Here is a 12,135-nt window from a genome sequence, read left to right on the forward strand (position 1 = left end):
GAATGGAATGCACAAAGTGTTCTGAGCGCAGCCCCAGCCCCAGGGGGTGCAGACACTTCCTCCTTTGTTGGGTGTCCGGGTCCTCTCCTGCTCCCACTGAAACATCCTCTTCTCCAGGCTGGAATGGACAGGGAAGAGGAATTGCAGCACTTTTCCCATAAAAACTTGGTCCTTTCCTACTGCTGGGCATTCTTTTTGCTGCACAAAACCATGGACACACGCTGGGAATTGGGATAATCCTCCTCTGCTCCCTCTTCCTGCCCAAAGCTCTCCCACTTTCCCATTCCCTTAGTTTGAACCTCAGGAAAATCAGCTAGAACTTTAAAAAGGAGGCTGGAGATGGAGGCATGGACGCTGCCATTCAGCTGCAAGAGGAACATTTGGAAATCCAGGTGCTGATGTGTGTGGGACAATCACGGAAAAAGAAGAATTTTCGAGGCAAAGACCAGCAACAAGAGTATTGTAATTCAGCTTCCTTTGTTAAAAAAAAACAAAACAAAACAACCCAAAAAACATAGAACAACCCGAACATTGAACAGATTTGTTAAACCACGGACGTAAAAGGATCGAGAAATACTACAAACCAAAACAAAAACCAAAAAACATTGCGGGAGACATCTTGTTGTCCAAGGCCATTGGATTCAGGAGCTGCTGGCTGCCCAGCCCTCAGTCAGTGGAATTGCTGCGCTGCCAGGAGCACAAACGTTGGGAATACGCAGCGCTTACTGGAGAAGAGAATTAAGACTATAAGATATTTACCCCTTTCAAATAAATAGAGTGCCATCTACAGCAATATTTAAATTAGTAAAACAGGTTGGGGGTGTTTTTTTGTTTTTTTTGTTTTTTTTTTAAAGCAACCAAATATAACAAAATCGTAAATCAGGTCTAGGTTTTCTTGTGTGTGTTAAGAGCCTTTTTTTTTTTTCCTGTGTTTTTAAAAAAAACAACAACAAAAATACAAAGCAAAGTCTCCAAAAAGTCAGATTCTTCACCAAGAGCGAAGGTCACCCTCCCTTTGTTCTGAGGGTGGGAGAGAGGTCTGGGAACCACTCAAAATCCTCCCTCTCCAAGGATTCTGGTGGGACTTGGGCCTCCCCCTGTCCTCGGAACAAATCAGGATTTTTTTCCCTGTGTCTGACGTTGACCCTGGGATGGGGAGAATCCCTGTGCCAGGCTGAGCGTCAGCCCTCGGGGAGAGCTCAGGTGTAGCTATAGTCTCTTTCAGGCAGTTTAGAAATTAATTCAGTGTTTAAAAAAATACTTTTTTTTTATTTTTACTCATTACCACTTCCACAGCTGGAGGAAGCAACACCCCTTCTCAGGCAAGGAATGGGGTGGGGAGAGCATGGACTAATCCTTTGGATAAGGGATCCTTCGGGATCACCGACCCCGAGGCACGTTTCCTATCATGGCATCATCAAACTGGAAGCTTCTGGCTGCACCAGCAGCATCCCCCACACATTCCCAACCCAGCTCCAGTTCCAGTTCCAGCTGGGAAGAACTCGAGCCCAGGCAAACCCAGCACAATCCTGGGTGTAACTCCTGGGATGTCCTGGCAGGGATAAAGGAGCAGATTCCCATCCCTGCAGGGATGAAGGAGCAGATTTCCCATCCCTGGAGGGATAAAGGAGCAGATTTCCCATCCCTGGAGGGATAAAGGAGCAGATTCCCATCCCTGGAGGGATGAGGGAGCAGATTCCCATCCCTGGAGGGAGGAGGGAGCAGATTCCCATCCCTGCAGGGATGAAGGAGCAGATTCCCATCCCTGCAGGAATGAAGGAGCAGATTCCCATCCCTGGAGGGATGAGGGAGCAGATTCCCATCCCTGGAGGGATAAAGGAGCAGATTCCCATCCCTGCAGGGATGAGGGAGCAGATTCCCATCCCTGCAGGGATCTCCCTGCTCGGCAGCCAAGAGTGGCTGGCGCTGGCTCATCCCAGAGCTGGGGACGCTCCCAGGGCTGGCACAAGGCTGGGATTCAATCCCTGGGGTCACAGCCAGAGCTCAGCACCAGCCTGGAGCCGCCTGGCCCTGGGGCTGCCCTTTCCCAACCTCCAGGAGCTGCTTTGTTGCAGGCCTTTCCCAATTCTGTGTCAGGAGGTTGCACAGTGGGTGGAGGGAAGGCTGGCATCCCACGGGAACAGCCCCGAGCAGCCGGAGCCTTGTGCAAGGACAACGTTTGGTTTGGCAGTTTCCTCCTGGATTTGTTTGGAAGTTTTATTTTCTATGAAAGCCCGAGGGCGCCGTGGCCTCGGCTGAAGGCACAGGTACCTTCCCAGACTGAGTGCAAACATTCCCTGGGATTCCAGGGCTCAGCCACTGGGAATCTCTCTCCAGGGTTGGGAAGTCACAGCCCCACTGCTCCTGCCCAGACCCATCACGGAGCAGCCCCTGGAGGAGCCCAGTTTATTCCCTTGCCTGAGCCACCCACTGGGAGAGGACTTGGACAACAACAAAGCCACTTCCCAGGAGTTTCAGTCCAGCTCCAGGGCCTTTAAAGTTTGTTCAACTGTGCCAGAGTCCCTTTGAACTCCGTGGCCACCGAGGGGGCCGTTCCAAACAAAAGCCTGTTTACCAGAACACGGTGTCTGAGATGGAAAACACTGCAAATTCTGCAGGAAGTTGTTTTCTTTAAAAAAAAAAAAGTCATTAAAATCCACCAAGATGACATAAATCCCCCTGGTTTCTGCAGGGTTGAGCAGGGCTGGTTCCCCTCCCAGCTGGAGGAAGGGTTCCTTTAGAAAGAGGAACCCAACGGGTACGGAAGTGCCTGGCCAGCAGCTCCTGCTGTGTTTAGCAATCCCTGCAGGATGCTATTCCGTGAACACCCCAAACAACTGCCAGCCTGGGAGCCTGCACTCAACAACAACTGGAGAGGAGCAAGGACTGGAAGCTGGGCTGAGTTCAGGGAGCACGGGACGGCTGCAGCACAGCCACGGCGCCGCCGCCGCCGCTCCCTGACCTTCAAGGTCTTTTCCAACCTCAATTCCATGGACAAAACAGCTCCAGCTGTACTTGCAGGGAGCTGTCCATGGAACAGATTCCTGTGGAACCTCCTTTAGGTCACTGTGGTTGCAGGGTCCTCGTGGGAAAGGTTCCTTTCCCTCCGTGACTGACCACAGGCTCCAAAGAGCTCAACAGAGAAACAACAGGAAAAATCCCACCTCCATTGCTGGGAATGATGGGGAAACTCTGGGAACTCTCTGTCACTCTCCCTGCCCTCCCTGACACACCTCACTCCATGTTTGAGGAAAACAAGCAGCAAGGAGGTCTTTCCAGGGAGGAATTCTCCCTTTTCCACACCCAAATCCATCAGAGCAGCCCAAGGCGAGGGCAGACGTTGCTGAGCCAAAGGAAAAGCTGCCAGGCTGGACAGCAGAGGCTGTGGCAGCCATTCCCACGATTGGAGAAACTACCTTTTGTCTTTTCTTTCTAAAATGAAAATCAGTTTTACCCCTTCTCTCATTATCTCCCAAACCTCCAGGAAAAACCAGCCCAAGCTCTTCCAGCCATGTCACCAAGCTCTGGTGGAGGGCAGCTGAGGGGGAATCAATGACTCCAGGGTGAAAGAAATCAGCTTTTCGGCAGATAAACTTTGAGATGTGAGATGAGAGCTGTGGCTGACCAAACTCAGCCCTTCTGCGGCTCTGTGCTGGTACCTGGTTCAGTTTCTTCCTAAACCTCTATTGCCAAGGAGATGCTGATGAGATCCCCACGAATGTGGGGTCAGTGCCAGAGGCTCAGGTTAGTATAAGAGACAGATCTTCAGCAGCAAGTGAAAAATCACGGAAATCCACGAGAAGCAAAGCAAGCCAGGTGAGGATTTCATTAAAATCCGTTAATTGCTTAAACAATTAATTTTTACGTGACAGCTCCTCTTTCAAACCAGCGTGAAAGGGTCACCAGGAGGACACTGTGATGGTCATCACCTGATGGACAAGGTGTCCAAGCCAACCTTTGGGAGGTGTGGCCCCAGCCCTGAGCTCTCTGTGGAGGGCCCTTAGTGCCAGCTGATTTTGGGTCCAGTGGCTGAGATTCCAGTGCCTTTGCTTTGCATCCCAAGGAATTCTGCTGGTGGGTTTTGGCACTGGGAGCCCCCATGCTGAACCCAGGCCCTGCAGGAGCTGCCCTGAGACCTCACAGCCAGAAAAACCTGCAGCTGGAGGGGCAGGTGACAGACTGAGGTCCCCTCTCCATGGAACAGGGGCTGTCATTTCCCATCACTGCTCAAAACCATCTCAGCCTCCGGCTGGAAGAAGCCAAAACTCGAGTTCGGGTTTTGTGATTCATGACCCGATTTATGCCAAAGCCTCTCCACAGGCATCAGATCCAAGATGCTCCAACTCATTGCACTGGCCAAAACCCCTGGGTTCTGCCCTCTGGATATTCCCAAAGCAGCTGCAAATCCTCATGGATTAACTCAGCTCCCAGAGAGCTGGACTGGGAATCTCCACACTGTCACTGAGCTGGACTGGGAATCTCCACACTGTCACTGAGCTGATTTAGGAATCTCCACACCAGCTGCCATGGAATGAAGAGCTGATTGTCTCCCCTGCTCCTGCCTCGGAGCAGGACACGGGGCTGGCAGTGTGGGAGTGTGGGGCTGCACCTGGACACGGTCACAGAGCTGGGCAGGAGCTGTGCCTGCCCCAGGACAACCTGGAGCGCTGCACAACTTCCCAGGACAAAGTGAGTACCACGGTGTCCTTAATGCCCCTTCATCCCAACGAACTCTGCTACAAGGAGAATGAATCCAGTGGGAAGTCACAGGTCCCGGAGCAGCCCGGCTTCCCAACTGCCAAGTTCACACCAAAAATTGGGAAATAGTTCACCAAGCCACCTGCACAAAGCACGAGCACAAAGATCGGCAACACAGACAGCAAAGCAGCTCCAGTGAGGAAAAGATCAGAGTTCCAAGAGATGTCAGGGAGCAGAGGCACAATGAGCAAACGGTTCGGGAACGGCAGCTTTCCAAAAGGTGACACTTGGGACCAAAGAAAGCAACATGTCCCTAGGGGGACAGTGCTGACTACTTGGGAACTACAGGAATTCTGGGTGTGCTCAGGGCTGGGATGGTACCACCCACGTCTGGAGATCAGGATTTCACGTGCAGATCATGGACTGTGCTCAGGGATCGCTCCTGGAACAGGAGGGTGGTGCTGGCATCTCACCAAGGCAGACCTGGTGCACAAAGGAGGGTCAGGGCCGGGCCCTGCTCCTCAGAGCAGAACCACTTTCATTACTCAGGGGTGGGCACACATGCTCAGAGAAGCTGTGGCTGCCCCTGGATCCCTGGAGTGTCCAAGGCCAGGTTGGACAGGGCTTGGAGCAGCCTGGGACAGTGGAAGGTGTCCCTGCCATGGCAGGGGTGGCACTGGATGAACTTTGAGGTCCCTTCCCACCCATACCATTCCATGATCTCCAGCCAGCCAGGACATCTGCCCTTGCCCACAGCCCAGAGCCAGGTGGTCCCATTTCTGTGGCACATCCCAGAGGAAACACAGCAGGACAGAGGGAGCAGTGCCAGGAGAGAGCCCAGGGAATGTGCCAGGGCAATCCCCAGCCTTGGCTTCTCTCTGCAGATGGTTTAGGGGCAAACACGGCTCCCTGAGCAGGGCCATGAGGAGAGAGCACGGAGCTGCTCATGCCATGCTGGATGAAAGGCTGGCACAGGAAAGCATGGAATGAGCAAGCCAAGGACTTGGCCTTGTGCTGAGTGCAGCTCCTGGGCTCCTCAGCAGGAACTGCCCCCTCAGGGCTCATTCCCAGGGGTGGGCAGTGTGGGGAAGAGCATCCTGGAGGGCTGGCTCAGATCTGAGAGTGGTGATCCAAACCCAAAGGCTGGCAGGGCCCTGAGTGACACAGTGACACTCAGATGAGGCCCCCCCACGTCACTGATCCTGCTCTGCCTTGTCCCACTGCCAGGGGGGCTGTGAGTTTGGGGCACTGAGCCAACAGCAGCCAACCTCTGCCTCCCACCCCCCACCTGGGCCAGGTAAGGCAGCTCAGGACCCCCCCAGGGCTCTGTGGCAGCCCCAGTTCCCCCCCAGGCACTCTGAACACTCAAACCAGGCTCCAGCAGATCCCAGAGCCAAGGCAAAGGAGCCCCCCAGAGCCGAGCACAGCCCTCACACACACACACAGGGCACAGGCAGCACCCCTCTGGAATTGCCCTTTGGAATTCCTCCTCCTGGCTCGTACCAAGGACTTCTTCTGGCTGGTCTGTGGGGCTGGGAGGGGCTGGAGGGGCTGAGGGAGCTGAGCAGAGTCTTGGGGCTGTGGTGGCACCAGGAGGCAGCTCCAGTGCCCGGAATTCAGGAGTGAGGGGTCGGATCCTTGTGTCATCTCAAAATAACCTTGTGCGTTTCCTCGAGCTCAGTGTCCCTGCTCTTCCTGCCTACGATTCCTGAGGAACCACTTCCATCAGCTTCTGGCACAGCACGGTGGCAGAGACTGTGGAGAGAGCAAAGGACAGGTCAGGGATCACCCCCAGCAGAAACCTGGGTCCACCAGGGAAGGGCTGAGCCCTCTGTTCCCCACCCTGGTCCAAATGAAGGCTTGAAATATCCCATGGATGCTCCCTGCTCCATCCCACGGATGCTCCCATCTCCATCCCACAGATGCTCCCATCTCCATTCCCAGAATTCAAACCTCACACCAGGAGCTCTGCTCCTGCAGCCAGGACCCTGCCCTGCTCCAGGGCTCCTGGACACAGCTTCTCCCTGCCTGCTAACTGTGCTAATTGCAGCCAGAACTGACCCAGGAATGGGCATGGAATGTCCATTCCAGGGGCAGATTTCCCAGGAAAAGGTGCTAAACTGAGGTAATTTTATCATCCCACCCATCCAAACACTCCTCTGCCCCCTGCTGCTCCACTCTGTGCTTGGACATCACAAAATATTCCTGCATGGCAAAACTAATTCAAAGCACAGCCAAGTGAGGCTCAGATCAGCTGGAGGTGATCAGATTATCTGCAGGGCATCAATAAATCACATTTTAACTTTCTGTCCTTCTCACTGGACATTTGCAGGATCGTCACTGTCTGTTCCCAGAATATTTTCAATATTCTCCTTCCAATCCTTTGGTGGAGGCAAACAATGAATATGGTAATTTGCCACCCAGGCATTGCAAAAATGGCTTTTCCAGGAACTGAGCCTAATACCCAGGATAAAAAAAAGTGAGTGTGGGACAGAGAGACGGGGGAAAGGAAGAATAACGAGTGCCGAGTGCTGCTGAAAGCTTTTTTTCTTCCTCATGAAACACCCAGCTAAGGCTGGGCACTTCTCCTTGCCTGCTTTTCTGGGTCAGCCCCTTGCAGGAGAGCTGCTGAGCTCAGTTACTGGGCCAGCAGGGATTGCCTTTCTGGGCTCAGCTGCTGAGGCGGAGGTTCTGTGTGCCAAGCACAGCCTCTCCATCCCTCCACACACACCCTGGCTCTGGGACAGCTGCTGGTAAACCTTGGAGCAGCACCTTAAAAATGAACCTGAGAGAAAAACATCCAGGGGAGCTTCCCTTCCCTCTGCTCTGCTGCCAGGGGGGATGCCAAGGAAAGCTTTGCCTGGATCCCAAATGTTAGCACTGCCTAAGCCATGGATTGGGACTAACTGTGGGTTTTAAGCAAACTGAGGCCGGCTGTGCTCAGTCCTTCCTACACCACAGGGAAGGGATTCTTTGCTGAGCAAAGGTGTGACCCTGGATTTTTCCAGGAGCAGGGAATTCTGCTCTGTTGCTAACAACCTCTTTGCCAGGATTAAAATCCCCTAAAAACATGGTCTTGGTCCCAAACTCTCCCATTATTGCAAACCAGGATGCATTTTGGGCGCTTGGCACATGTGGCAATCATCAGGATAATCTTGTTCCCATGAAAGAGGAATGGAGCAGAGCCAGGATTTTGGAAGCTCCTCCAGAGGGAGGAGAGCCAGCGCTGCCAGCTGCAGCACAGCACTGGGAAACTTTTTGGGAGCCAAAGCTGCTCCTCCCTGGAGATACTCACAGATGGCTTGGAGAATCCACTTGGGCTTGTTTTGCCACCAGACCCCGAAGTAGTAAATGGGGATCCCACTGAGGATGATGGCAAAGCCAATCCCACATTCCACGGGCGTCATCCAGAAGGAAACAGCGATGAGGAACAGGCAGGCCAGGATGAAGAAGATGGGCAGGCAGATGTTCACCTGGGCAGGGAGCAAGGAACAGCTTAGGAGATGTGCCAGGGGAGGCTTTCCAGGAGCTTATCCAGCCTGAGGAGGGGCAGGATTATTGTTCCCCCACAGCCAAGAGCCTTTCTCAGCACCTTTTTGGACCTCAGTTCCATGATTCCATAAATCCGTATCCAAATCATCAGCACCAAACCCCAAACCCAGCAGAGGCACAGCACAAGCTGGGGCTGTTTCCCAGGGGACTCCAAGCAGGGCAGCCCAGCTGTGAGAAGAAAACCCCAAAACCAAAGGGAACAGGCAGCAAAGATTCGCTTTGGGAAGGCACCAGTCCAGGCCCGTGGATTTGTTCCCCTGTGGGTGCTGCTGCCTGGCAGGGACCCGAGTGTGGGATGAGGGAAAAACAGCCTTTGGGGGCGAGGCTCGGGGGGCTGACAGGAGCTTGGCCTCCCCCCAGATGGGACACGGGGCTGCCAAGCTGGCCAAGGACACCGGGGACAGAGCTCGGCACGGGGCCGGCTGCTTTAGCACTGAACTATTTTAAGGGAATTCCAGGGGAGTACAGAGAGTTACGCTGAGCCACAGCCTGTCTGGTACTCATGGAGAGTGATCCCAGCACACCCCTGTCACCCAGAGCCCCCTCACGGCGCTGTCCCCAAGGCAGCTCTTAGTGCCCCTGCACGGATTCAGCAGCAGGGACACCTCCGTTAGCTACAGCACAAGAATTTCCCTGCAATGCCAGCCCCTTCTCCATGCAGGAGCAGCAGCTGAGCCTCCCCCGGTGCGGGGCAGGGCTCCCCTGGCAGTGGCCACCTCCTCCTCACCTTGATGGGTCTCTCCAGCTCCGGCTTCTTGTAGCGCAGCCACATCATCCCGATGATGGCCAGGGCCACACACAGCCAGTTGAAGAAGCTGAAGAAGTTGATGACTGAGAAGATGTTGTTGGAGAAGGCATAGAGCAGGGTCATGACACACTGAATCCAGGGAAAAGGCCATTAGGGAAAGGCAGCAGGCAAAACCACCTACGTTACAACACTAAATGGAGGTATTTAGGGGAAACACCTGCCAGGAAAGGGATCACATGGACTATTTTTTATTAATTTAAGCTATTTTCAATTGGTGCCTGGAACCATTTCCATAGGATCATGGAATGGTTTAGGTTGGAAGGACCTCAAAGCTTAAAGGACCTCTAGTTCCAACCTCCTGCCATGGGCAGGAACACCTTCCCCTGTCCCAGGTTCCTCCAAGCCCTGTCCAGGCTGGCCTTGGACACTCCCAGGGACGGGAAGAATTCAAGCCAGAAGTGGACAGTGAGGACATGACGGGTCCATCTCCCGTGGGCACATGCAGGAACGGCTGTGGCTCCACTGCAGAGGGATGCCAGCCCTGCTCCATGCCCCAGCCCAGCCCCAGGCTCACCGTGAACACGAGGGACGGGACGGGGGTGAGCAGCCGGGGGTGGATCATGGACAGGATGGAAGGCAGGTGCCCCTCTCGGGATCCCACGAAGAACAGCCTGGGAGGGGACACAGAGAGGGGACACAGTGCAGTCGCAGCCCTGCAGGGCTCTGTGCTCAGCACAGAACAAGTGGGGCCAGCCTGAGCTCAGCCCTGGCAGCCCTGAGGCAGGACTGGAACTCCAGGACTGGAACAGCAGTCCCTGACTCACCAGGGAGACTGGACATGGCCAGGGAATGCAGGAAGGATGGATTTATACCCTGCTCTCCAGGGACAGCCATTAAGTGACCCCTCAGGCAACCCAGGGATGTGTCAGAGCCGGAACCATCTCAGTCTTGCCCCTGCCCAGCCTTTCTCCCCTTCCCGAGGGATTCTCAGCCCTGAAGTTTCCCAACTTTCTGCTTTTCATTAAAGCCACTTTCTCAGCAGCCCCGAGCCCTGAGCCTGTGTCTGGTTCTGGTTTATTGACCTCACCAGGACTTTGCCTGAGGAACAGCAGACTGAGCCCACTGAAAGGTTGCCTTTAATCTGGTTTTGAAGTCTGACTTTGTCTTCCTGCATTCCCCACACGGCCTCCAGGCCCTCCAGACTTTGTGTCTGTCCACAGCCACTCTCTGGAGGAGAACTCCAAAGGAACAGGAACTGGGCACAGCCTGTAAACAAAAGCCACAGGATTGAGCAAGGAACCTACCGGGAAGAAGTGAAAAGAGATCCATTGACAGACCCAAAGCACGAGAGCCCCACAAAGACAGGGATGATCCAGGACATGATGCCGAGGTGGTAGTTCCCAAAATCCTAAATGGGGGACAACGAGAGACATTTCACACTCACAAAGTCCCAAAAACCTCAGAGCTGCCGACAAAGAATATTTGGAGAAATCTCAACAAATGGCACAGCTCAGTGCTGAAGTTGTGACGGAGTTTCCCATATTCCCACGTGCTGCTCCCCTTTCCTGAAAAAGCAGATTGTGGAATTGCTGAAACACAGCAGCAGCCAGCCCTTCCCTCAGGGCCAGGACACGACATTTATCCACCAGCTATCGGAAAGTTCAAGATCAAACGGAAACTGTGAGGAAACTCAGACAGCAGCTCCTGCCAAGTGCTGAGTCAGGAGCTGGGACACAGCCCTGGGGACAGCAGGGACCTGGCCTTGCAGCTTTTTGTCGCAGGCTCAGCCTGTGCTGCTCCACTGCGGGTTTGCACCAACAATACGGGATTGATTCCCAGCCTCTGTTCTTCCAGGCCAGGCTGCACAGGGCTTGGAGAACCTGGGAGAGCGGAAAGTGTCCCTGCCTATGACAGGAGGAGGGAGGGGATGAGCCTTCAGGTCCCTTCCCACCCAAACCATTCCAGGATTCCTGCAGCACAGGCCGTGGCTGGAGCAGGACCTCAGTCCCAACCTGAAGGATGGACCGGTGTCACCTGAGGGGCTCAGCTCATCCTGGGCTGGGAGATTCCCCCTGAAGCTCTGAATAATCCTGGTCAGGCTCAGTCTGCCAGGTCTGCTTGCTTCTGAAGCCATCAGGGCTCCTGACCACACTGGCATTTTAACTAACAGAAGTATTATTTTCCTCTCTTAATTAAAACAAGGAAGACAGAGAGAGAGAGAACAATCCAGTTCAGTGCTGACTGAGTGACCTTTCCCCATAAATATCAAGCTCTGGTAGCTGATGGGCAGTCACAAGGCCAGCAGCAACCTTTCCTAGCTGGGAATGAAGAGCAGCACTGAGTGCCACTGAGGATAATCCCCCGGGGATCACACTGTTCCTCCCTGCTCCCATCACGCTGCTCCTTATCTCCTGCTCACCATCAGGCTTTCTGCAAGCAGCCCTGAGCAGCCTGGAACAAAGCAGGGCATTAGTGCAGCGATTCCAAGGCTGATTTCACCTGCCCCGGGATGAGTCAGGCTGGAGCAGCGGGGATCTTACCACGGCCACGGCCTCGGACGTCAGCATCTGCTCGGTGCTCAGCGTGGTGAAGTAAGCCAAGTTGGTCAGCACATACACCAGAGTGACGACAGGCAGGGAGATGATGATAGCCAGGGGCAGGTTTCTAGGAAAGAAAAAACATCCTTCGTCCTGGAGCAGCTCGGAGGAGGGAGCTGCTGATCCCAGGGATGGCCACCCTCCCGCGCTTGCTTTGTTTGAGCCGCTCCGTTCTCTGGCTTTTCTGTGTCCAGTGTCCCAGGCACACACTGCTCCCACAGGAGAGGGCACATCCACAATGAACAGGCTGCCCAAGGACTGGGGCAGTCCCCATCCCTCAAAACCCACGTGGATGTGGCACTTGAGGCCATGGTTAGTGTGAACATGGTGCTGGTTTCAGGGTTTTAAAGGTCTTTTCCAGCCTTTCCGTGGCTCCCTGAGCAGCCTGGAGGCTGCAGATGGACAGGGAAGGATGACGGTAGAAGGGATTTTTTTTTGCATGGAGAGGCCCTGGCTGCCTGGGCAAGCAGGAATCCAAGATCACCACAAAGGCAATTAATTCAAAGTACCCAGTGGCACCAGCACAGGGATTCTCTCTGG

The 12,135-nt window shown here is 54.2% G+C and overlaps 1 protein-coding gene across 1 annotated transcript in view; it reads right to left on the bottom strand.

Annotated features, from left to right (window-relative positions):
- Positions 1–444: 444 nt before the first annotated feature.
- SLC7A5 (solute carrier family 7 member 5) overlaps positions 445–12,135 on the bottom strand; it is a 33,761-nt gene continuing 22,070 nt past the window's right edge. Inside the window, exons 7-12 of the mRNA XM_066194743.1 lie at positions 11,539–11,662; positions 10,303–10,406; positions 9,573–9,669; positions 8,978–9,127; positions 7,994–8,171; positions 445–6,453 (exon numbers count right to left, since the gene is read on the bottom strand). Of these exons, the coding sequence (XP_066050840.1) occupies positions 6,398–6,453; positions 7,994–8,171; positions 8,978–9,127; positions 9,573–9,669; positions 10,303–10,406; positions 11,539–11,662 (709 nt within the window). The 3' untranslated portion in view covers positions 445–6,397. The remainder of the gene's footprint in view (positions 6,454–7,993; positions 8,172–8,977; positions 9,128–9,572; positions 9,670–10,302; positions 10,407–11,538; positions 11,663–12,135) is intronic.

Source organism: Chamaea fasciata, unplaced genomic scaffold (genome assembly GCF_029207755.1).
Source record: "Chamaea fasciata isolate MVZ Bird 193981 ecotype frontalis unplaced genomic scaffold, bChaFas1.0.hap1 SCAF_12, whole genome shotgun sequence".
Classification (NCBI taxonomy): domain Eukaryota; kingdom Metazoa; phylum Chordata; class Aves; order Passeriformes; family Sylviidae; genus Chamaea; species Chamaea fasciata.